At 37.5% G+C, this 26,635-nt stretch overlaps 1 protein-coding gene across 1 annotated transcript in view; it reads right to left on the bottom strand.

Moving 5' to 3' along the window:
- LOC114902565 (multifunctional protein ADE2) overlaps positions 1-26,635 on the bottom strand; it is a 51,106-nt gene continuing 24,471 nt past the window's right edge. Inside the window, exons 8-15 of the mRNA XM_029234883.1 lie at positions 25,752-25,949; positions 19,719-19,897; positions 11,849-12,028; positions 11,639-11,752; positions 10,686-10,769; positions 9,629-9,809; positions 7,967-8,125; positions 1-3,007 (exon numbers count right to left, since the gene is read on the bottom strand). Coding sequence (XP_029090716.1) covers positions 2,841-3,007; positions 7,967-8,125; positions 9,629-9,809; positions 10,686-10,769; positions 11,639-11,752; positions 11,849-12,028; positions 19,719-19,897; positions 25,752-25,949 — 1,262 coding nt within the window. The 3' untranslated portion in view covers positions 1-2,840. The remainder of the gene's footprint in view (positions 3,008-7,966; positions 8,126-9,628; positions 9,810-10,685; positions 10,770-11,638; positions 11,753-11,848; positions 12,029-19,718; positions 19,898-25,751; positions 25,950-26,635) is intronic.

Consider the following 26,635-nt stretch of genomic DNA (forward strand, 5'->3'; position numbering starts at 1 on the left):
TTTGTTTTAAATTTCAGGAGGCATTAAAGCAATTCTAAGTGTGGCTTTAAGATATAAAGTTTAAGTACAGCATTATTCGGACACAATTTTTCTTCCTCTATTTAACTGTAAGCCCACAGAAAGTATAAACACCCAAAGATGGCAAACCAGGTAGGTTTGTGTAAATTACTTTTTATAACCGTTAAAATACTTTCAAACAAGTATTTACTCTAGCACTGATGAACTATACTACTGAGGGTGTATGTACTCTATTAAGAAACTAATAACGACCATTGATAAAGGTCAGTCCTATCTACGAGTCTCAATCAGTGTTTGAAATTTTAATGTACTGCACAGAAACAGGTGGAGCTTTTGCTAGGTACGGACAGAAGAGTTGAAATAGCAGCCAATGACTATTCAGAGACTATGAAGCCCAAGTTCATCTTTTTAATTGTTCTTGTGATCTAACTTTAGAAAATAAAGCAGTACATGATTTTTATAATTCCCCTATTTCTAACAGACAGCTAGGCATTAGCACATCAGAGCATAAGACAATGTAAGGGAAATAAACTGTAGAATTACATTTTCTCCTCTTTGGGAGCTTACAATCCAACAGAGAAAGTACTTGTAGCCACTGTAGCTGGAAGGTTTATCAGGGAAGGTTTCATGGAGAAAGCGAAGATGAAGCTCTAGTAACTTAACAAGTAGATTTTAATGACAAATGAGAACATTCTAAGAACTAAAGGTACAGATATGCAACAGTCTGAAAAAGAGGAAAGCAAGTTCCCTTGATGGGTTACAACAGCAATTCTTAACCTACAGAGTATGGATAGGCTTCAAGGAACTCAGGAACAAATGGAACCTGTTAGTAAACATACTGTGCAATTTTCTAGGGAGAGGATCAATAGCATTCATATTTTCAAAGGAGTCTATGTTGCAAAAGAAATTTATTTAAGCGTTTTTGTTGTAAGTCCTTGGACAATCAACCTCAAAAATGTTGGGTTGAGAATGAAGACCTAGGGCTTCCCTGGTGGCACAGTGGTTGAGAGTCCGCCTGCCGATGCAGGGGACACGGGTTCGTGCCCCGGTCCGGGAAGATCCCACATGCTGCAGAGTGGCTGGGCCCACAAGCCATGGCCGCTGAGCCTCCACGTCTGGAGCCTGTGCTCCGCAACAGGAGAGGCCACAACAGTGAGAGTCTGCGTACCACAAAAAAAAAAAAAAAAAAAAAAAAGAACTAGATCAGGCTAATACAGAATTTGACCCTTGCTTGAGGTTTATGTACAGTGCATGGGTAAACAGGGTAAATTCAAGACCTGGTGATGAGTTAGAAATGAAAGGTCAGAGAAAAACATCAAGGATAAAATTAATTTGGGACAGTGAGTGCAGCCAGATATAGGCTTGGTGGAAGATGAGTTAAGTTTAGACCATTCAGACAGAAATGGACAGCTGAAAATACAAGTCTACAGACATTCACTGTAAAGAATTAAAATTATCCTACCATTATTTGTAAACAATGAACTCAATAGTAGGAAACATCAATACTTAAGGGAAAGAGTAAAATATGAGGAATGATTAAGATTGAGGTTGGAACAACTTGGTGTATAGCCCAAGAAAGGAAGTTAGGCCAGTCATACCCCACAGAGATCAGGTGAAGGAAGTGATGAGGTGCCAGCTTGCTAACAGTTGAGAGGGAAGTGAAAAAGCATAGACCGGGTAGGCCAGTGTCAAGATTTCATCTGTAGCAGAGATTCTTAACATTTTGGGGGGGGGGGACACATCTTTTTGGTAAAAATTGATTGCCCCCTTCTCATAGAAGTGAACATATACATAAAATTTTACATGTAAGCTTAAGGGGTTCATAGACACCTGGATTAAAGTTTCATGATCTATAAAATCCTCAAGGCTGCATAATGTAACACTGATATTTCCAAATATGGTTTATAGACTCATGATGAACTATCATACCTCTCAGTAACAACTGCTCCTTTAGAAGTGCATTTTGCTGGGTATACTGCCTAGACTTAATACTGTTACGAGAAAGAAACTAGTTATGGGTATTAACTGGGAGATTCCAATTTTTGAAAATGATGGTAGGTTGGGGATTGTTAGTCTGGCTAAAATATGTTATCAGAATTAAAAGAATTTTATGACCTACAGAGCCAAGTAAGATTTACTAACTCATTTGCAATGGCAAAGGTGACTCTACTTCTTTTCCATGGGAAATTGCCCTGACGCTTAACGGAGAAGTTCTCGGAAGTCTCTCCATGGTTTCCACAGTGCCCCTTCATCTTAATTCATGTCTTTCTTACCTCCAGAGTCAATCTCAGCTTTTCTTAAAAAAGGCAATATCAAACCCAAACATCATCTCTAGCTATAGCTAGAGATAAATACAACATCATTTTCTGACATACTGACTGCAAATAAAAAACCATGCCCTAGAGTTCTGTAAAGATCATAATGTGAAAGAGGACTATATTGCTCTTAACCACCCTAAGATACAACCATTTTAAGTTTCTAAAACTTACGGACTCAGATGTAGGAAGTAGTAACTTTAAAGCTCTATAATAGAACATTATTATCATTTAAGAAATATATTTAATTATACTGCCTACCTAACTGACCATATGTGGGTAAGAGATTAATTTTAAATGTATACTAATTTCACTACTTATAAAGAAATACTAATAAATATGTACATTTATTCTACTAATTCATGAATCTAGAGAGGCATTCATTCACTTTTAAATTTTGTTTTCTCTGATTGATTTAAAATCTATTCATCTTGCTTGATTTCTTTTTTCTGCAGCTAAACTAGAAATTTATAGTTTTTCTCCTAAACAATGCAATGATGTTGTTTCTTATAAGTTGCCCTCTCTGATTTTCTTGTCAGCCTGCTTCAAGGAAATCCAGGTGTTCAATACACTTGCTCGCAGTTTGGCCCAAATCAAATGGTTGTTTAATCCAAATATCTGAGCAGCAAACTGAGCTGATCCTTCTGGAGAAAGTATGGTTGAACAGCCAAGACCTATTCATAAAAGAAAAGACAGAAAATTGAGCTGTAAATTAATGATGAAAATACCACTTACCCAACTATTTTATACTCTCAGAAGCCCTGCTAGCCACAGACAATACAGCTACAATATTATCCTTGTCTGAAGTAAGATCTGTAGAAGGAGTTTCCATCTTTACTCTTTAGAGTGATAAAGTGATTATAAGATGATAAGTAATATTTATCAGCCAGGAACAGATATTTTATATACAACTATCACTCTTCTCACTGAATCCACTTGCAAAGAAATTTACCTTTTTTCAAAGTTCTTTTCACATACATTATCCCTTTAAATCCCTGGTGAAACGCAATAGAAATAAAACAAGGAATGAGGTAGAATCATCTGTTCTTAGACAAACCTGAGGTATGTTAATTATTTTGGTAATTTTCTAGTTATTCCTTTTGTTTTTGCACTTGAATTATTCTAACATTTTTAAGCAGTGGAGAAGTCAAATCCATAAAATAATTTTAAGAATTATTATAAATAAATTCAATAGTAATAAGATCTAAAAGACAGTAGACTAGAAAGTAACTTCCTTGGGGACCACAGGTTTGCTCAGGCAGTTTCTCGAGGTGGTACTATTATGTCTGTGTCATTAGAGTCAAGGACTAAATAGGTTATAGATCCAAAAGATCCAATTTTCCTAAATACTCTTGGAATTCATCAGGCTCTTTGACTCTCACTATCCCCAATAAGAACAGACTAAAATATAAATCACATGATTTAATTTGTATTAATAAATCAATTTACACAGCCCTGCTACTTACTACATAACCAACATCAGCCAAATTAATTTTAGTGTCCTTATCTGTAACATGGGGATGATAACTAGTAGCTACCTTATGTGAGGATTCAGTGAGTTAATACAGATAAAGTGCTTGGAGCAGTGCCTGACACATAGTAAATACTCAATGAATGTCAACCATTAGTAGTAGTAGTAGTAGTAATAAACTAGGTAGAGCATTCCACTCTAACAACTGAAGTACCTGTGCCTACTGCCCATGACTCACTTTCTGATGTCAAGAAAACCTAATTAGCAAAATAAGTTACCTGGTTGAGCATGCCATAAGAGCAAGAGGAACGAAGTTTTCAGGATCTTACACAGGCCACTGTGAAAACACTCCTCAAAAGATTCTCCCCAATTCTAATGATCAGAATCTAAAAATATTCTAGGTTCTGTCTCTCCCTGGATATTACTAGGTAAAAACTGCCACATATTTGCTCAAAATTCCTTTTTCTAAGCTCCATGGATAATAATATCTATACTATTCCTCTGGCATAAATTTGGGTATAGTTTCATCTATAGTTACAGATTTTTAACTTGGGAAGTTGATATAATCAGATCAGTCTAGCTGAAGATAGATTAGTCACAAGATGTATGTATCTCTGAAACCTATAAAAACAACAGTAAAGGGAATAAAGAAAATAAACATACACAAACAAAGAGATAACAGCAATAACATTTTGGCAAAGGGAGTACTAACTAACTTAGCAGACCAAGAAAATTTAATCCTAACTAGAAGCAGGGAAAGATGAAAGCAGCCTGACATTACAGAACCCACTCAAAGGTTGAGGAACTGGTGACACCAGATACCTTTTAGGGGAGGAATCAGGTTGAAAACGGGGCTAAAAAGAAGAAGACTGAGTGAAAGTCAAGAAGAAGTAAGGCCACCACATCCTCCTCCCCACTCTACGTACCTGAACAATGGCCCCTTCTGCACCATGGCAGAGTTTTAAATTCTTCCGGAGGCAAAACAGACTTTAGTCCAGACTTCTGTGCCAAGCGGGCACAGGTGAAGCAAGGAATGCCACAGTGAAAACATGGGATTAAGTTTGCACATGTTAACAGACTCAGGCAGGAGACTGAGACTAAAAATGTTCTCTGGGTAATTCTGGCCAACACATGAGAAAAGATCAAAGACACTGATGTGAAGGGTTATTCAAAGAATGACCCTACAAGATCACTCACAGTGGAGGCCACTTTTGACAAGCCCTACCCACTTGCAGAGCTTCCAATTGGTTTTTTATGACACTTAAAAAAATATATATATATTTATTTATTTGGCCGTACCAGGTCTTAGTTACAGCACACAGGATCTTCACTGCCGTGTGCGGGATCTTCATTGCAGGATGTGGGATCTTTTAGTTGCGGCATGCATGTGGGATCTAGTTCCCTGATCAGGGATGGAACCCGTGCCCCCTGCATTGGGAGCGTGAAGTCTTAGCCACTGGACCGCCAGGGAACTCCCTCCAATTGGTTTTTACAGTGCCATTCTTAAACAAGAGAAAACAGCCAAGGCTTATTAGCAAACAGCTATGGAAAGGAACTAATATGAAAGGAACAATAATAATCTCAGAAAGATAAAGGAGGTTATTGCAAAGATTAAACAAGAAAAGTATGTTTGGGGAGGTGGTAGGGGGAGACCAGAGAACAAAAAAGAGCTGTAAGAAATTCAAAATACCACATTCAAAATGAAAAGCTCAATAGATGGGTTGAAATGTAAAGTTGAAGAGATCTTCCAGAAAGTATGGCAACAAGAATAAGAAAACAGGGACTTCCCTGGTGGTGCAGTGGGTAGGACTCCATGCTCCCAATGCAGGGGGCCCGGGTTCGATTCCTGGTTGGGGAACTAGATCCCACATGCATGCTGCAACTAAGAGTCCACATGTCACAATGAAGTTCCTGCGTGCTGCAACTACGAAGTCTGCATGCCACAACTAAGACCCAGCACAGCCAAAAATAAAATAAATATTAAAAAAAGAAAGAATAAGAAAACAAAATAGAAATCAAGGCGGTGAAAAGTAAATCCAAAAATGAAAGAAGAAAGAAAATGGAGGCGGAGGGAAATTATTAAGTAATTCAAGAAAATTTCCCAGGACTAAAGAATCAAAGTTCCAGATTAAAAGAGCCCACTACAAGCCCAGGATGAAAACAGACTCACCAAGACGCATCTTCGTGAAATTTAAGAATAATGGATTGATAAAAGATCCAAGAAGTTTCCAGAAAGAAACAAAATTCATAAATGACCTAGAACCAGAATGGTGGAAGGGCCCTGGAGTGCTCAATAACTCTGGAAGCTAGAAGACAGCGGAGTAACAACCTCAAAATTCTGACAGGGCTTCCCTGGTAGCACAGTGGTTCCTGCCTGCCAATGCAGGGAACACAGGTTCGAGCCCTGGTCCGGGAAGATCCCACATGCCACGGAGCAACTAAGCTCATGCACCACAACTACTGAGCCTGCGCTCTAAAGCCTGCAAGCCACAACTACTGAAGACCGCACGCCTACAGCCCAAGCTCCGCAACAAGAGAAGCCACCGCAATGAGAAGCCCGCACACTGCAACGAAGAGTAGTCCCTGCTCACTGCAACTAGAGAGAGCCTACAAGCAGCAACAAAGACCCAATGCAGCCAAAAATAAATAAAATAAATAAATTTAAAAAAGAAAAAATTCTGACAGAAAATAGTTTTCAACCTCGAATTCTATTCCTAAATTATCAAATCAGACTGAGCTGCAATAAAAACGTTTTAGGTATACAAGGTCTCAAAAAGTTTATCTTCTGTACCCTTTCCTCAGAAAGTTCACTAGAATGCTCTCCAACAAAAAGTAAACCAAGAAGGTAAAGATATGGGACCTAGGAAACAGGAGATCTGAGACTAGAGAAAGGCAAAATGAATGTCCAGGATGCTGTAGAGAGAGATCCTAAGACGAGCAGTGCAGCAGGCCTAGAGAGAAGCCAGTCCATATGGGAACATGTCAGAGGGCACACTTACTTAACACGTATCAAGAGCAGATTTACACTTACACGACTGTGAGAAAAATATGAGGTATATTAAGTGATAAGCAAATCGACTCTTACTGAAACAGTATTGACACTCAGGCCTCATAGATCAGATCATTATCTTGGACCATGATGAGCACACAACAATATTGTTATTTTATGAGATCCTGCTCAGCCAGCCAACTGATGAAACTTCCTTGGTTTTAATTATTCTAATACCTAAGTTTTAAATATCTTATTTCCTCTACAGAAGTAACAATCACATTTACAGAAAACAAAACAAAAACAACAAAATACCATGAATGATGTATTCTTGGGTGGGGAAAAAAACAAAACCCAAAACCAAATATGAACTTGATCTAACTACAGATTTTACCACCACTTTACAGAAAATAGGGGATGGAACAGCATGTTAAACAACACCCAGGAATGTAATCAGCTAAGTCCAGAATGCGGAAAATTCTATAGGAGAAATGAAAGAGGAAAAAAAAAAAAGAAAATTAAAAGAGACTTTAGGGCTTCCCTGGTGGCGCAGTGGTTGGGAGTCCGCCTGCTGATGCAGGGGACACGGGTTTGTGCCCCGGTCTGGGAAGATCCCACATGCCGCGGAGCGGCTAGGCCCGTGAGCCATGGCCACTGAGCCTGCACGTCCGGAGCCTGTGCTCCGCAACAGGAGAGGCCGCAGCAGTAAGAGGCCTGCGTACCGCAAAAAAAAACCCCAAAAAACAAAAACAGAACAACAAAAAAAGAGACTTTAGAGATATATCAACTAAATGCAATATAAGGGCTATGTTGGATCTTAATTTGAATAAACTGTAAAAACAAATGAGACAACTGGAAAAATGAACACTAGTTGGAAATTAGATTTTAAGAAATTACCATTAATTTTCCTTAGGTGTGAATATGGTATCATTATGATTTTAAAACTAGAGTCTTTATCATTTAGAAAGACATACGTAAATATTGAAGTATAAAATGCCATAATTTCTCAGATCTGCTTTAAATAATCCAGCAGGAGAGGGCTATAGATGCAACAAGATGTTAATTTCTGAAGCTGGGTAATGGGTATGTGAGATTTCATTATGTTATTCTCTCTATTACAGTGCATAGTTGAAACTTTTTAATAAACGTTTTTTAAAAATACAATTATCTTACCACTGGGTAATCGAAGAGAAGACCACACATCCTGAGCTCCCCAGTCTGGAGTGAGGGGAGGACAGCTGATAACTGGATATGCTGTGTTACCAGACATCACTGGTCCTAAACCATTGCTTCTGCCTGCCACTGCCACAAATACAGTAGGAATGCCATCCCCTAGGCAAATTACAAGTTTATAATTAGGCTAAGCACTCAAGAGATTTAAAAATAGGTTAAAAAAAAAACCAAAAGGGCCCATGTGTAGTAACTCCTTGAGTTCTTAACAGTAGTCTCCAGAAAAAGCACTATATTGACACTATTATTAAATATATATTCAAAATATAAGGTTCACTCTGCCACTTACTGTATATCAAGTAATGAAGTAGCAAGAAGAAGTTTGGCCATCTTTGAGATCTGTAGTATAAAGGAGGTATAACACCAGGGTGTGAGTGAGGGAATGGTTCAAAGGCCCCTTCCACTATTGCTACTTTGGCTCGCTGAAGCAAAGAATGACACCACCTGAAGCGGCATCTGTCCTGGTGTCTTTCAACCAACAGGGTATGGGAGATACAGTTAATAGAGACTAGAGGTTTAGTGACACTTTTTTTTTTTAATTTTTCTATTTTATCTTTTTTTATACAGCAGGTCCTTACTAGTCATGAATTTTATATACATCAGTGTATACATGTCAATCCCAATCGCCCAATTCATCACACCCCCACCCCCACCCCCGGCGGGTTTCCCCCCTTGGGGGCCATATGTTTGTTCTCTACATCTGTGTCTCGATTTCTGCCCTGCAAACCGGTTCATCTGTACCATTTTTCTAGGTTCCACATATATGTGTTTAGTGACACTTCTTGAAATAAGAGTTGAGGAACTGAATTCAATAATATAGTACCGAAATATTTAAGACCCTTCAATATATTTTTAAACATACCTCATAAATATTTTATTCTTTCATAAATTCATAAGTTATTCCTTTGTTTCCTACAACAGTGATTCCTAACTTAGAATCCAAAATTTTACATTTGCATTTTTCTGGAGAAAGAGATCTGGCTTTTATTAGCTTATCAAAGAGGTCTGAGACCTTCCCACCCACCCCCTGAAAAAAAAAACCCTCCAAAATTCAGTAAATATGCTCCTATAGCAACTACCTTCAGAAGGAATACTCAACCAATATTTTTTCCAGTTGAGAAACATTCCAATCTACAGGGCTCCATATTTTAGATGCTATCCCATCAAGACATTTCTTTTATATACTAAATTCTGAAATTATTCCTTAATTTCATGTTTGACTGCCTCCCAGGAAAGGCTGACCCTTAAAGATCTTGAGAGGATCTGCTGCTTCAACCCTAGGCCCTCCTTCTGTAATTGACGTGGGGCCTATCTTCTGTTGGAGCATATTAGAAACGATGATTGAGAGGATTAGGTAAAGACTAATTCTAGTCTTCATTTTCCTCCCATGCTTGCATTTTCAGTTCTTTCTCCCTGGTCCATTCTTTTTTATAAGCTCCTAGAGCACCTTAAAACTTTTGGAGGTAAACATCATGAAAGCCTAGAATATCACATTTTTTCCTTTGGCATGTGGTGAAACTATTTTTCAGCATTATTAGTCTAAACATAAAATTTGGGGCAAAATCAGGAGAACTTCCTGAAATGCTCTAGTTATTCTACATTTACCTTCATACTCAGCTTTAATCCTCAGAGTTTCATCTGGTCCTTTATGGGCAGATGTTACCCTAAGTTCACAGGGAATGCCAAAATTTCCACAAGCCTTCTTAATTTTTTCACAGTGACTAAGATCAGAGGTTGAGCCCATCAGTACTACAACCCTGCACTGACTTTCTGGTTTCAGAAGCAACTGGAAAAGAAAAACATGAATATGCAAAAGAAGGCAAAGACAAAAATGAATAAATATAGGAATGAGTACTGTAAGAATAGTCAGTTTACAGAGCTATAGCTTATAGTAAAATTACAGACAAGCAAAACAAAATGATAGAGGATTTATTTTTCAAAATAACCTCTCTATATAAAGGAAAGTGGTCTTCATAACTAAGACCTAATGAGTAAGATTTTTAATCAGATAAATTGTTTACTATTGTAATAAAAAGCAAGAATACTCAAACCTTTTAAATATTCAGGAAGCTACAATATAAAATATGTCATTGAAGATTTTTAGTACATTCTGTTCAATGGGGGTTTTAAGGTATAATCAGCCATAATAGAAGTCATATTATAAATCTTTTGAAGTTAGTTGCTTGGAATTCAAAATGCATGTTCCTATGGAAATCTAAAAAGTAGTTACTACCCTTGGATAACCATAAACCCCATTCAATTTCCATGGAATTATACTAATAATTATACCATAAATTTTAGAGTGACATTTTAATGTCACATGGAGTTCCAATTCTAAACTCTTGCTAGTAGAACTCCGAGTAGCAGTGGAGAGGTGGGTAGGAAATGTAAGGTTTCTCCTATAGGGGGCAGGGAGGAAAGGATTCCAGGTTTCCCCAACAGGATTTGGGAGATGAGGACTGGCCAGTTTCATAGCAGGGAGTTCCAGTATGCCAGTGAGGACAGTTCAGCTGGTACATTTTTTAAAGGTGCTCCTTTCTTTAAAGTCACTGGAAAAAAGAAAAGCACTGCACCCTCTCATTTTTTTTTTTTTTCTTTTTGAAGCAAGATTTTCTTGGAGAAAAACATACAATACAATACTGATTTATTACAAAAGGTTTACCTCTACTCTTTCTGCAACCCACTCAAAATTTTTCTTTACCATCTGCAGCCCTTCAGGAGTTACTTCCTTGAGGTCACGATATGACTAGAAAATAAGATAGAAAGTTTAGAATACAACTACTAGATGTGCATGAACTCCCCCTACTCCCTCTCCCAAAAAACACCCAGGAACTAGATCTAGTAAGCAGAGATGACTGATGTGAGCCACCATTATAGAGACTCACTACCTCTCACCCAATTCCCAGACCTAAGTCAGTTCAAAGAGCCAGAATTTTCTGATAGAAAAGAAGACTGGGTAAAGTATTCCATTAGTAATATTCTTCCTATCTGAAATTATTTGGTTTCTGAGTTTTGGGTACAGATTATGAAGAGTTTGCATAGCAAAGGATATATCTGAAAATGTATGTGAGTCAACAAACTGATTTCCTGAATTAGACTAGAGAAACTTCAGATAGTGACGTATACTTCTATTTTCATTTGAGTTACTACACCAGCAACTGCAATTAGCTGCCCTGACAATTCTTACGTATTAAGTACAGAGAGGGTCTTGCCCTAATTTTGTTTTTCATAGGAAAGAGCAGATATGGAGCCTGATAAGATCTGCAAGACCCGAGTTCCAGATCTGCCACTAACTCTTGTAACTGTGAAGATATCTATCATCTTAGAGCCTTAGGTTTCAATTAGCCAAACAAGGATAATACTTACTCTGCGTGAGAGTCTATTAAAATAATAAATGAGAAATCTGCTTCATAAATGTAAAGTATCGCTCCTATCTTTTTTCCATGATATATGAAACATAAGAGATATTTATCTTTAAAAATAAATAGCAATCAACAACTCAGGTTCATATCATAAGTAACAATAACTGACTTTTCTTTTCCTCCCATCTTCCCTTTCTCCTCTATCCCAGCCTGATCTTGCAAAGGATTAAAGAAAACCTGAAGCATTACCTACCTGTTTGTCTTTTTGTTGGCTTCGATCTCCTGATGGCCAGAGTCTCCAGGAATCATTATCAATAACATCAGCAAGAACAATTTCTTTGGTGGTTACATCAACACCGAATTCAATCTAGAAATAGCACATCACCAAAAAGTTTTTCAAAATTACTACTAAAGACATTTCTTGGTTATAACCTTTACTTTCAAAACTCCATTTCATTTGTACCTTCATATCAACCAGTGTACAGTTCTGGGGCAACCAGGATTTCTCCAGTATTTCAAAAATAGCCTGTGTAGCATGACTCATGATATCCACTTCAGTTTGGCCTATAACAAGTCCAGCAAAGCAAAAATTTGCAGCAATTAGCTGTTCCTCAGACCACTGTGGATCATTATTAGCATCATCCTGAGAAAAAAGTATAGAAGTACAATTAAATACAAAAATTTTGAACTTTTCAGATAAACTGAAGTCCTTTTTCCCTTGAGCACGATAAATTCCTCAGAAATATTCATTTTCTCTAAATATTTAATGTTTGTTTAAAATACCCTTTAATTCACAGCAATCATTTTAAACTCTTCTATTTTCAATAGCTACTTTAAAATTCAAATTTTTGGGGTAGCTTATTCTATGTCATAAAGTATTTGTAAAGAATTTGCTTTCCATATATAAATAATTTAAATACAAGTTTGTGACTTTTATCTTTCCTTAATCAGAGGCAACAGAGATGGTAAGATGGCCAAAACACATTTTAGTCCACCAAAATCTTTCCAGAATGCAACTTTCATAATCCCCTAACCTTATTTTTGATAAGAATTCATACAAGACTATAAGTCCTCAGTGACATTACCTGATAATTCAAGAGACTTTGTGCAAAGTAAAGAGATGTGTGAAAAAATAAAATACTTTCATTTTATTCTAAGTAGTGTCCCAACTGAACACGAAATTTTTCTTTTATGGATTCTTGATTTGTATAATTATAAGACAATGCTTTAAGCTGTGCAGTTCACTGAATAAAAGTGCAACAGCAGGGAATTCCCTGGTGGTCCAGTGGTTAGGACTCCGTGCTTTTACGGCAGAAGGCCTGGGTTCAACCCCCAGTTGGAGAACTAAGATCCCACAAGTTGCACAGTGCAGCCCATAAAAAAATAAATAAATAAATAAAATAAAAAGCAACAATAACATTGCTTCTGAAATAGAAGAAATATACTTAACAGCATAAACAAAGATGAAAAAAAAAAGCAGTTTCAATAAAGAAAACCAATACAAATTCATGACCGTTGATTCCTACATCCTTTATTTTATGTTTTTGCTTATAAGAAACATTGAGGGTAACAGTTTTTCTGTATTAGACTATAAAAAGATCCCTTGGGAGTTCCCTGGTGCATAGTGGTTAGGATTCCAGGTTTTCACTACTGTGGCCTGGGTCCAATCCCTGGCTGGGGAACTGAGATCCTATAAGCCACATAGTGTGGCCAAAAAAAAAAGAATATAAAAAGGTCCCCTTATTAGCCTTTATCTCAAACTCTTCAATAATAGATTTAAAAATTTACTAAATTGTTACTTTTCTCTTCTTCCTAATAACTGCTAATTGTACTTTTTATTTATTTATTTTTTAACATCTTTATTGGAGTGTAATTGCTTTACATTGTTGTGTTAATTTCTGCTGTATAACAAAGTGAATCAGCTATACGTATACATATATCCCCATATCCCTTCCCCCTTGCGTCTCCCTCCCACCCTCCCTATCCCACCCCTTTAGGTGGTCACAAAGCACAGAGCTGATCTCCCTATACTATGAGGCAGCTTCCCACTAGCTATCTATTTTACATTCAGTAGTGTATATATGTCAATACCACTCTCTCACTTCGACCCAGCTTACCCTTCCCCGTCCCCGTGTCCTCAAGTCCAATCTCTACATCTATGTCTTTTTTCCTGTCATGCCCCTAGGTTCTTCAGTCCTTTTTTTTTTTTTTTAAGATTCAATATATATGTGTAAGCATACAGTATTTGTTCTTCTCTCTCTGACTTACTTCACTCTGTATGACAGACTCTAGGTCTGTCATACAGAGTGGAAATAAAAAGGGCCATCCACCTCACTACAAATAACTCAATTTCGTTTCTTTTTATGGCTGAGTAATATTCCATTGTATATATGTGCCACATCTTCTTTATCCATTCATCTGTTGCTGCATAGATTGCTTCCATGTCCTGGATATTGTAAATAGCACTACAGTGAATATTGTGGTACATGTCCCTTTTTGAATTATGGTATCCTCAGGGTATATGCCCAGTAGTGGAATTGCTGGGTCATATGGTAGTTCTATTTTTTTAAGGAACCTCCATACTGTTCTCCATAGTGGCTGTATCAATTTACATTCCTACCAACAGTGCAAGAGGGTTCCCTTTTCTCAACACCCTCACCAGCATTTATTGTTTCTAGATTTTTTAATGATGGCCATTCTGACTGGTGTGAGGTAATACCTCATTGTAGTTTTGATTTGCATTTCTCTAATGGTTAGTGATGATGAACATCCTTTCATGTGTTTGTTGGCAACCTGTATATCTTCTTTGGAGAAATGTCTACTTAGGTCTTCTGCCCATTGTTGGATTGGGTTGATGTTTTTTGATATTAAGCTGCATGAGTTGCTTGTGTATTTTAGAGATTAATCCTTTGTCAGTTGCTCTGTATGCAAATATTTTCTCCCATTCTGAGGGCTGTCTTTTCATCTTATGTTTTCCTTGGCTGTGCAAAAGCTTTTAAGTTTCATTAGGTCCCATCTGTTTATTTTCGTTTTTATATCCATTACTCTAGGAGGTGGGTAAAAAAGGATCTTGCTGTGATTTATGTCATAGAGTGTTCTGCCTATGTTTTCCTTTAAGAGTTTTATAGTGTCTGGCCTTACATTTAGCTCTTTAATCCATTTTGAGTTTGTGTATGGTGTTAGGGAGTGTTCTAATTTCATTCCTTTACATGTAGTTGTCCAGTTTTCCCAGCAGCACTTATTGAAGAGGTTGTCTTTTCTCCATTGTATACTCTTGCCTACTTTATCAAAGATAAGATGACCATAAGTGCATGGGTTTATCTCTGGGCCTTCTATCCTGTTCCATTGATCTATATTTGTTTTTGTGCCAGTACCATACTATCTTATTACTGTACCTTTGTAGTATAGTCTAAAGTCAGGGAGCCTGATTCCTCCAGCTCCATTTTTCTTTCACAAGATTGCTTTGGCTATTCAGGGTCTTTTGTGTTTCCATACACAGTGTGAATTTTTTTGTTCTAGTTCTGTGAAAAATGCCAGTGGTAGTTTGATAGGGATTGCATTGAATCTGTAGATTGCTTTGGGTAGTATAGTCATTTTCACAATGTTGATTCTTCCAACCCAAAAACATGGTATATCTTTCCATCGGTTTGTATCATCTTTAATTTCTTTCCAGTGTCTTATAGGTTTCTGTATACAGGTCTTTTGTGTCCTGAGGTAGGTTTATTCCTAAGTATTTTATTCTTTTTGTTGCAATGGTACATGGGAGTGTTTCCTTAATTTCTCTTTCAGATTTTTCATCATCAGTGTATACGAATGCAAGAGATTTCTGAGCATTACTTTTGTATCCTGTAACATTACCAAATTCATTGATTAGCTCTAGTCATTTTCTGGTAGCATCTTTAGGATTCTCTATGTATACTATCATGTCATCTACAAACAGTGACAGTTTTACTTCTTTTCCGATTTGGATTCCTTTTATTTTTCTTCTCTGATTGCTGTGGCTAAAACTTCCAAAATTATGTTGAATAATAGTGGTGAGAGTGGGCAACTTTGTATTGTTCCTGATCTTAGTGGAAAGGGCTTCAGTTTTTCACCATTGAGAATGATGTTTGTTGTGGGTTTGTCATATATGGCCTTTATTATGTTGAGGTAAATTCCCTCTATGCCTACTTTCTGGAGAGTTTTTATCATAAATGGGTGTTGAATTTTGTCAAAAACTTTTTCTGCATCTATTGAGATCATCACATAGTTTTCATCCTTCAATTTGTTAATATGGTGTATCACATTGATTGATTTACATATATTGAAGAACCCTTGCATTCCTGGGATAAACCCCACTTGATCATGGTGTATGATCCTTTTAATGTGCTGTTGGATTTTGTTTGCTAGTATTTTGTTGAGGATTTTTGCATCTATATTCATCAGTGATATTGGCCCATAGTTTTCTTTTTTTGTGACATCTTTGTCTGGTTTTGGTATCAAGGCGATGGTAGTCTTGTAGAATGAGTTTGGGAGTGTTCCTCCCTCTGCTATATTTAGGAAGAGTTTGAGAAGGATAGGTGTAGATCTTCTCTAAATATTTGATAGAATTCACCTGTGAAGACATCTGGTCCTGGGCTTTTGTTTGTTGGAAGATTTTTAATCACAGTCTCAATTTCAGTGTCTGTGATTGGTCTGTTTATATTTTCTATTTCTTTCTGGTTCAGTCTTGGAAGGTTGTGTTTTCCTAAGAATTTTACCATTTCTTCCAGATTGTCCATTTTATTGGCATATAGTTGCTTGTAGTAATCTCTCATGATCCTTTGTATTTCTGCAGTGTCAGTTGTTAGTTCTCCTTTTTCATTTCTAATTCTGTTGATTTGAGTCTTCTCCCTTTTTTTTTTTTGATGAGTCTGGCTAAAGGTTTATCAATTTTGTTTATCTTCTCAAAGAACCAGCTTTTAGTTTTATTGATCTTTGCTATCATTTCCTCCATTTCTTTTCATTTATTTCTGATCTGATCTTTATGATTTCTTTCCTTCTGCTCACTTTGGGGTGTTTTTTTGTTGTTCTTTCTCTAATTGCTTTACATGTAAGGTTAGGTTGTTTATTTGAGATATTTCTTTTTTCTTGAGGTAGGATTGTATTGCTATAAACTTCCCCCTTAGAACTGCTTTTGCTGCATCCCATAGGTTTTGGGTTGTCGTGTTTTCATTGTCATTTGTTTCTAGGTGTTTTTTGATTTCCTCTTTGATTTCTTCAGTGAACTCTTGGCTATTTAGTAGTGTATTTTTTAGCCTCCATGTGCTTGTATTTTTTTGCAGTTTTTTTCCTGTAATTGATATCTAGTCTCAGCATTGTGGTTGGAAAAGATACTTAATATGATTTCAATTTTCTTAAACTTACCAAGGCTTGATTTGTGACCCAAGATATCATCTATCCTGGAGAATGTTCCATCAGCACTTGAGAAGAAAGTGTATTCTGTTGTTTTTGGATGGAATGTCCTGTAAATATCAATTAAGTCCATCCTGTTTATGTGTCATTTAAAGCATGTATTTACTCACTTATTTTCATTTTGGTTGATCTGTCCATTGGTGAAAGTGGGGTGTTAAAGTCCCCTACTATTATTGTGTTACTGTCAATTTTCCCTTTTATGGCTGTTACCATTTGCCTCATGTATTGAGATGTTCTTATGTTGGGTGCATAAATATTTACAACTGTTATATCTTCTTCTTGGACTGACTCGTTGATCATTCTGTAGTGTCCTTCTTTGTCTCTTGCAATAGTCTTTATTTTAAAGTCTAATTTTGTCTGATACGAGAATTGCTACTCCAGCTTTCTTTTGGTTTCCATTTGCATGGAATATCTTTTTCCATCCCCTCACTTTCAGTCTGTATGTGTCCATAGGTCTGAAGTGGGTCTCTTGTAGACAGCATAAATACGGGTCTTGTTTTTGTATCCATTCAGTGAGCCTGTGTCTTTGGGTTGGAGCATTTAATCCATTTACTTTTAAGGTAATTATAGATATGTATGTTCCTATTACTATTTTCTTAATGTTTTGGGTTTGTTATTGTAGGTCTTTTCCTTCTCTTGTGTTTCCTGCCTAGAGAAGTTCCTTTAGCATTTGTTGTAAAGCTGGTTTGGTGGTGCTGAATTCTCTTAGCTTTTGCTTGTCCGTAAAGATTTTAATTTCTCCGTCAAATCTGAATGAGATCCTTGCCAGGTAGAGTAACCTTGGTTGTAGGTTTTTCCCTTTCATCACTTTAAATATGTCTTGCTACTCCCTTCTGGCTTGCAGAGTTTCTGCTGAAAAATCAGCTGTTACCCTTATGGGGATTCCCTTGTACGTTATTTGTTGCTTTTCCCTTGGTGCTTTTAATATTTTTTCTTTGTATTTAATTTCTGATAGTTTGATTAATATGTGTCTTGGCATGTTTCTCCTTGGATTTATCCTATATGGGACTCTGCACTTCCTAGACTTGATTGACTATTTCCTTTCCCATATTAGGGAAGTTTTCAACTATAATCTCTTCAAATATTTTCTCAGTCCCTTTTTTTTCCTATTCTTCTTCTGGAACCCCTATAATTCGAATCTTGGTGCGTTTAATGTTGTCCTAGAGGTGTCTCAGACGGTCCTCAATTCTTTTCATTCTTTTTTCTTTATTCTACTCTGCAGTAGTTATTTCCACTATTTTATCTTCCAGGTCACTTATCCCATCTTTTCCCTCAGTTATTTTGGTATTGATTCATTCTAGAGAATTTTTAATTTCATTTACTGTGTTGTTCATCATTGTTTGTTTGCCCTTTAGTTCTTCTAGGTCCTTGTTAAACATTTCTTGCGTTTTCTCCATTCTATTACCAAGATTTTAGATCATCTTTACAATCATTACTCTGAATTCTTTTTCAGGTAGACTGCCTATTTCCTCTTCATTTGTTTCGTCTGGTGGGTTTTTACCTTGCTCCTTCATCTGCTGTGTATTTCTCTGTCTTTTCGTTTCGCTTAACTTACTGTGTTTGGGGTCTCATTTTCGCAGGCTGCACATTCGTAGTTCCTGTTGTTTTTGGTGTCTGCCCCCAGTGGGTAAGGTTGGTTCAGTGGGTTGTGTAGGCTTCCTGTTGGAGGGGACTGGTGCCTGTGTGCTGTTGGATGAGGCTGGATATTGTTTTTCTGGTGGGCAGGACTGTGTCTGGTGTTGTGATTTGGGGTGTCTGTGTACTTATTATGATTTTAGGCAGCCTCTCTGCTAATGGGTGGGGTTGTGTTCCTGTCTTGCTAGTTGTTTGGCATGGGCTGCTGAGCACTGGAGCTTGCTGGTCGTTGAGTGGAGCAGGGTCTTAGCACTGAGACAGAGATCTCTGGGAGAGCTCTCGCCGATTGATATTACGTGGGGCCAGGTCGTCTCTGGTGGTCCAATGTCCTGAACTGAGCTCTCTTACCTCAGAGGCTCAGGTCTGACACCTGGCTGAAGCACCAAGACCCTGTCAGCCACAGAACTGTAGATAACAGTAATTTTTTCTTTAATCTTTCTATTGGTTTTCCTTTTAGAAAACAGGTAGTTCAATCTCATTATGTGAAGGCCTCACTCTGGCTTCACCTAATAGGGTTCAAAGAGTAGAGGTGATTTGAACCTGGTTCTTGTGTTCATCTTTTCTTCACCCAGGCTTCCCACCAACCTGTTCCTGGCAATTCCCTGGCTGTCCAGTGGTTAGGACTCCGAGCTTTCACTGCCTAGGGCACGCCTTCAATCCCTGGTTGGGGAACTAAGATCCTGCAACCCGCCTCCAAAAACAAAAAACACCTTTTCCTGGGCTTCCCTGGTGGCGCAGTGGTTGAGAGTCCGCCTGCTGATGCAGGGGACAAGGGTTCGTGCCCCGGTCCAGGAAGATCCCACATGCCGCAGAGCAGCTGGGCCCGTGAGCCATGGCCACTGAGCCTGCGCGTCCGGAGCCTGTGCTCCGCAACGGGAGAGGCCACAAAAGTGAGAGGCCCACGTACCGCAAAAAAATAAAAATAAAAAAATAAAAAGAAACAAACAGACAAAAAAAACCCCCCACCTTTTCCTGAGGACAAAGTGTCACTCCATCCTTCTGGGAAAGGCTCTCCCAGTGACTCGTAACTGCTAATTTTAATTTGTTCATTTTGTTAGTCATGTTGGTACAAAATAGATAAGCAGATTTTCAAAGGTTTTCTTTTAAAAACTGAATTATCATTGCTAATTAAAGTGTACATTTTTGACAAATATTTCTGGAATGACAACTGTACTATCAAAAGCTTTGATAATATTTAAATCTTTTGACTTTGTAATAAACTTGTTGCTATGTTATAGTAAGACAGGGAGGTATAAAATAATTACCTTGAAAAACATCTCTACTTTAGGTGGGTAGAACTTATATCCTTCCTTGACACCAGGATTTCTTTTGAGAAAAGAACCAGTTGCTATTCTTCTACAAACCCATTCAATTGGAATCATTTCACACTTAGGTGCAATGAAAGCTGTCTGTCCACATTTTCTGGTGAAAGCAGTTTTGATACCTACAGATTGATGACAAAAAGAAAAAAAAGCATTAAAATTGTATTTAAAAAGGGAGATCTGAGGCATAATGAAACTCTACCCTTTACAAAAAAACAAAACAAAAAGCCTATGGGGCCAAATGCATTACCTTTAAATGGCACTATCAAAGACAAATGTAATTTTATTTTAAAAGGCAGAAGTAGGAAAAAAATTATTAATATGGCTCTCTACTGCTTATCAAAATATTCAGGAATATTTCATGTTAATGTTGCACGGCAAGCTGGATCAAAAAATCTGGGTCCGAATGTTTTTACCATCATTCATCTGTTCAAAAAATACTATCTCCTCTGCCACTGTGCACCTAACTTTGCACAAGGCACATGACTAAGTGGCACTAAATTATCTCTAAAGCAGATCTGGTGGCAGAATTCTCATTCTATGGTCCGGGATTATATGTATGGGCTTTGTAAAATATTAATCTATTTATCATAATCAGATACAGCCGTAAATTCTGGACAGCCTTTTTCTCTCAATATTTAAAGCAAAAAGTCCTTGAAAAAAGCATTCAACAGGTAGCAGCAGGAACATGGAGGCCAATTTGGCCAAGAGCAAAGAAAATATTTGCCCCGTCCTCTGTTCACTCTTACGCAAACTGTTACTGGAAAACTAAGATAAAGAGCTAGTTTATGTGGCGGCTTTGGAAAATAACTCTTATAGTAGTTACAATGTATTATAAGCTATATGATCCAGCAATTCCACTCTAAGTATATACACAAAAGAACTGAAAGCAAGGTCTCAAACATATTTGTACACCAATGTTCACAGTATCATTATTAACAATAGCCAAAAAGGGGGAAATAACCCAAGTGTCTAACAACAGATTAGTGTAGTGGACAGATAAAATGTAGTTTACATACACTGAATTACTATTCAGTCACAGAAAGGAGGGAATTCTGATATATGCTACAGCATGATGAATAATTCATGAAAACATTATGCTGAGTGAAAATTGTATAATTCCACTTATATGAGGCACCTAAAACAGGCAAATTCATAGAGACAGAAAGTAGGATAGAGGTTATCAGGGGAGAGTTATTGTTTAATGGGTCAGAGGTTCTGTCTGAAATGATGAAAAAGTTCCAGAAATTGATAGTGGTGATGGTTGCGTAACACTGTCAGTGTACCCGAATGCCACTGAATCGTACACTTAAAAATGGTTAACATGGTAAATTTTATGTGTGTATATTTTACCACAATTTGCAAGACCTACTTTAGGTCAGGCATTATAAATTTATTTTCTTTTTGCTTAATCCTCATAGCACCTGATAAGGTATGATGTTCATCCAATGAAACAGATAACAGCACTGAGACACAGGAGTTATGTCAGCTAGTACTAGGTAAAGCAGGGTTTCTAACCCACACTGTCTGAACTCTTTACGCTGCTCACTTAACCACTACGCTATACTACCTCTCCTAGATGTGTTATTACATCACTTACAGCACTAACGTGAATTAAAGTATCTCCTGGAAACCTGCATGGGTTTAACATAATAATGCTCATCTTCGGGCTACAATATTAGTACCTCCAATCCTCAACTAAACCTCTAATAAGATCAAATTTTTCTTATCAGGAAAGGACCGAAGATCTTTCATCTTATGTATGTATCTATCTATGTATGTACATACGTATGTATCCATATGTAAAGGGAACCTACATTTATGGAAACCCTGCATCATGCTGAGTGTTTTATTTATTCATTTTAAAATATTTATTTATTTATTTACTTTGGCTGCACCAGGTCTTAGTTGCAGCACGCGGGATCTTTAGCTGCAGCATGCAAACTCTTAGTTGCAGTACGCATGTGGGATCTAGTTCCCTGACCAGGGATAGAACCCAGGTCACCTGCATTGGGAGCACGGATTCTTAGCCACTGGACTACCAGGGAAGTCCCCGAAGTGTTTTACATATTATCTCATTTAACCATACATAAAATTTTTGAGGTAGCGTTATTATTCACATTTTACAGTGAAAGAAGTAGAGGCTCACAGCAGTTAAGTAACTTAACAAGTTAGGTCATGCTGCCAATCCGTAATGGAGCCTGGACCTGAAATGCACTATCCAGTTTTTAAACCTGTACTGTTTTCTCCACATTCCCTCTGGGTTTGACCAGGAAGATGCAATTAAAACAGGGAAAAGAATAAATTGTGGACTTCCCTGGGGGCGCAGTGGTTAAGAATCCAGCTGCCAATGCAGGGGACACGGGTTCAAGCCCTGGTCTGGGAAGATTCCAGGTGCCACTGAGCAACTAAGCCTGTGCATCACAACTACTGAAGCCCACGCACCTAGAGCCCGTGCTCCACAATAAGAGAAGCCACCGCAAAAGCAGCCTGCTCACCGCAATGAAGAGTAGCCCCCACTTGCCGCAACTAGAGAAAGCCCTTGTGCAGCAACGAAGACCCAATGCAGCCAAAAATAAATAAATTTATAAATAAATAAATAAATAAATTGTTGTATGCTGCACGAACAGTAACTCTGGGAAAGAATGTTAAAAGTGTCAATATTTAGGCCATTTTAACCTTTAATGAATGATTGGGCTCATGGGCAGGCAGATGATTTAAATCAATCCTTAACTTGAGGTGGTAAGTACATGTCTGGGTTTAAGAGCTCTTCTTTTTTAGGTTTGTTACCTAGTAGTCATATTTGCTCAGTTGTCTATCAAGCTTGATAGACTAGTATCCAAATCTATTCAAATATACACAACAGTTATTGTTACTCAGAGGAAAGTCCTCCCCTATATCTAAGGGAATCAAAACCACAGAATCAACTTATGGTAATGATCTTATACATTAAAAAAAAAAAATTGCTACTAAGAAAAAAGAGAGATTCAGTTTAGATGATATAATGATTGCTTCTAATATACGTGTTAATCATTAAAGCAAATTCCATGGCTTCATACGGTGAGAAAAAGAAATCCTCCCAGTAGTCTCAGTTGTTTACAAAATTCAAAACTCCTATCAAGACTACTAAGAGAATGTAAATGTCATTTCACATTCTGAATTACAATGGCCAAGTATGACAGCACTGGAGCCATCCCTCTATTAAGGTTGCCCAGCTCCCCACCTGTGGTTTAACAACTGCCAAGACTGTTAGTCATATCACTACTATCACACCAAAATGTAATCATAGTGCATTTCTGTGTAGGAGGGAATTGAAACTTAAAAGGTTAAATTTTGATTTTTTAGTAATGAGACTAAATTTAGGAACTTCAAAATTCAGGTACAGCATGTATAATACAGTCTTTTACAGTTTGCTCATGAGTGACAGAGAAAACTAGAATTGTGATTTACTGATGCTCATTCTGGTGCTTTTTCCATTCGAATTTCTAGAAATATCTTAATTTGGAATATATGCCTGTTTATAAAGAAAGCAGTTCTATTTTACTTTTTTAATAAACTTATTTTTTATTATTCTTTTATTTTAATTTTATTTTTGGCTGCATTGGGTCTTCGTTGCTATACGCAGGCTTTCTCTAGTTGCAACGAGCAGGGGCTACTCTTTATTGCGGTGCATGGGCTTCTCATTGCGGTGGCTTCTCTTGTTGTGGGGCATGGGCTCTAGGCACGTGGGTTTTAGTAGCTGTGGCACGTGAGCTCAGTAGTTGTGGCTCGCAGGCTCTAGAGCACAGGCTCAGCAGTTGTGGTGCATGGGCTTAGTTGCTCCATGGCATGTGGGATCTTCCCAGACCAGGGCTTGAACCCATGTCCCCTGCATTGGCAGGTGGATTCTTAACCACTGCGTCACTAGTGAAGCCCCAAGAAAGCAGTTTTAAATAGACCACTGATGGTCAACTAGACATAGCATTTAACTACTAGCAAGTAAAAATTACATAAGGCTTAACAGAACTCTTAATCCATACCCTAAAACTAATCATCTAAGAATTTTTAAAACCTTAGATTTTCCACAGTATATAAAACCTAGAAAACACCTTTCAGCATTTCTCGTGAACCAAGTAAGTTTTAGCTATGTTAAGTGTGCCAAATAGATGACTGCTGGAGTACTTCACATGGATGACCAACCTTCCCAGCTGCATGCAGGACTTTGAGAGTCAAAACTGGATCACCCTAATTCACCTGTCCTTAAGCCCTGGCAAGTACACTAAATAGGTGCCTTATTAAATAAGCAAATAAAAACTTGGGCCTGTACTTACCCCCCATTACTTAAATGCATATATATGATCCCATAGATGGGTACAATTACTATGGGGACACAGAAGCTAGTTGTATTGTTAACAGCTTATAGTGTTAGCAACTATAAACCATTTTAATATGTATGGGGAGGAGATAACTTGTGAGGTTAAAAAATGGAGCACTTATTTGTACTGCAAAAGAAACCTAATATTAGTTTGATGCTCTCTCTAGAAATCTACTCAGTCATTGGGAAACCACCAATCAAGGAGGCCTTGAAGTAAAAATCCTGGGTTGTATTACTTATGAACTGAGGGAGGTGCTTTAAATTTACAGCAATATTTTCACCCTCAATGCATAGAGGGATTTATGATATGGATGACAATTTAGGTTGTCAAGTAAACATATTTTTTACACACTAATTATAAATGTGAAACGGTACTCTGGAAGAGGCAAAACTACTCAAGAACCTATTCTGTATTGATGGAATGGGTTTAACTTGAATTACCTTGTTATTTTGTGGAAGGCAGATCTATCTTCACTGGAAACAAAGGTATTAAATTCCCCTTTGGATTTAAGAAAGAGTAATTAATTAATTTTTAATTACTAATAATTAAGATTAATGCTTACTGGAAAATCTAAGAAATGTGAGGGCAACTGGGAATATTGGAAGTAAATGGAGACAGTGATATTAAACTGTAAAATTAGAACTGGAATGATAAAGAACAAAGCTTTTACTTTACAGATAAGGAACTGGAGGCTTCACACGTTGAATGATCCAAGGCACAGGGTCTCTTACACTGTAGGCAAAGAGCTCAAATCTTTTGCTAGCTGAGATTTTATACACTACAGACCAATCAGCTTTTGCCTGAATCCCTGCAGAAAAACCGTTATCCTAATTTCCCTTCTTTCACTCCAAACGCCCTCCACAGAATGTTTTGATCTGAATTTCATCTTTTGAATAGATTTCTCTATTGGAAATAGTCTTCATTCAGTTTTAGAGCAGGAGGTAACCCTGCAGATCTTGATCTAGTCCAAATCTCTCACTTGGGGTATGGCAGGATGAGAAGGCGCGGTTGCAGTATTCAATTACTTTTTAGGGCTTTCAAGTAGAAGAGGGATTTGAAGTTCCGTATAATCTCCAATGGGTGGAGCAAATTTATATAGAATTTTAGGGACTAAATTTCAGTTCATCAATTAGAGCTGCCAAACACCAGAATGTGCTTCTTTCACAGGTTAAGTTCCTTAAGTTCCTTCATAGGTAAGCCTCTCCTAAGATGTCCTAGCAGAGGAAAGCTGCAGAAATACATGCCAGACAAAGACAGTAGCAAACTGTTAAGATTCCTTTTAACTAACTGAATGATACTACTTAAGTAATTCCAAACCAAGTAAAGTGTTACAGTGAAATTTAAGTTTCTGGTTTAATTTAAATAAGTTTAGCATGTGAGGCATCCCCAAACATGTTGTTAAACCAGATAATGCCATCTCCCCATTAAAGAGATCAGAGTGGTACAGGAGGCTGTAGGGGGGAGTCACTTACCTGCTTCCTATAACAACTGAAAAAAAAAAAAAAATCAACTGGTTATCAACATCTTATTTATCCAAATAATGTCATTTCCTGATGAAAAGGACCAGTATGTATATGTGAGAAAGAACATGAAGGGGGAGGCTACTGGGAGAGCCACTCACCTGCTTCCTGTAACAGCTGAAAAATACAACTGGTAATTTTATTTGAGATTGCAGCTTTTCCTTCAAGGTGATTCTTCCTGGCTGCATTTCCTGCTGTAATCTGGTCCTTGGACTGCAGGAGGACTTTTCCTGGACTATCCAACAATTCATAGACTTCTTTTGTTTTACCCTCATAGAGTTTTTTACCAATCTTCAGTACTGTGGAAATAAAACAGAAACATCAGATTTCAGGAAGTTTCGTAGAGAAGATAATTCAGAAGACTAAATTGTCTAGAACGATGAATCAGTGAACATAGCATAATTAAATAATTTTAATAAAAATGAACTCATCTGCATAGAACCTTACATTCTACAATTTTTAATGCATCATCATCACATTTCATTCATAAAATTTTGTGATGAATTTTAATTATGTAAATAATTATATAGATTAGGAAACTAAGTATCAAAAAGTAAAGGTCACACAGTTAAGAAAGAGCAGAGCCAGAAAAAACCCTGTCTTCCAATATCTAATGCTGTGTCGTGCTCTTTTCACTATCAACCTGCCTCTCTCACAGCAAAACTGAAGTAGAATTAGTTAAAATACATTAAAATTAATGCAACAACATGAGTAGTTTCATATATGTTCTCACAATACAATAACTAAACTAGCTTGCAGGTAAAAAAATGCTGTATTTTTCCCGTCTTCTGCTTTCCATGGCAGGCAAAATGGGAAAGTTCAGCCAGATGTGTTTCTTTTTTTTACAGCGGGCCTCTCACTGTTGTAGCCTCTCCCGTTGCGGAGCAACAGGCTCCGGACATGCAGGCTCAGCGGCCATGGCTCAGCTGCCCCGCGGCATGTGGGATCTTCCCAGACCAGGGCACGAACCCGTGTCCCCTGCATC

The sequence above is a fragment of the Monodon monoceros genome, unplaced genomic scaffold, assembly GCF_005190385.1.
Source record: "Monodon monoceros isolate NGI ecotype Baffin Bay Population unplaced genomic scaffold, NGI_Narwhal_1 Super_Scaffold_20, whole genome shotgun sequence".
NCBI lineage: Eukaryota > Metazoa > Chordata > Mammalia > Artiodactyla > Monodontidae > Monodon > Monodon monoceros.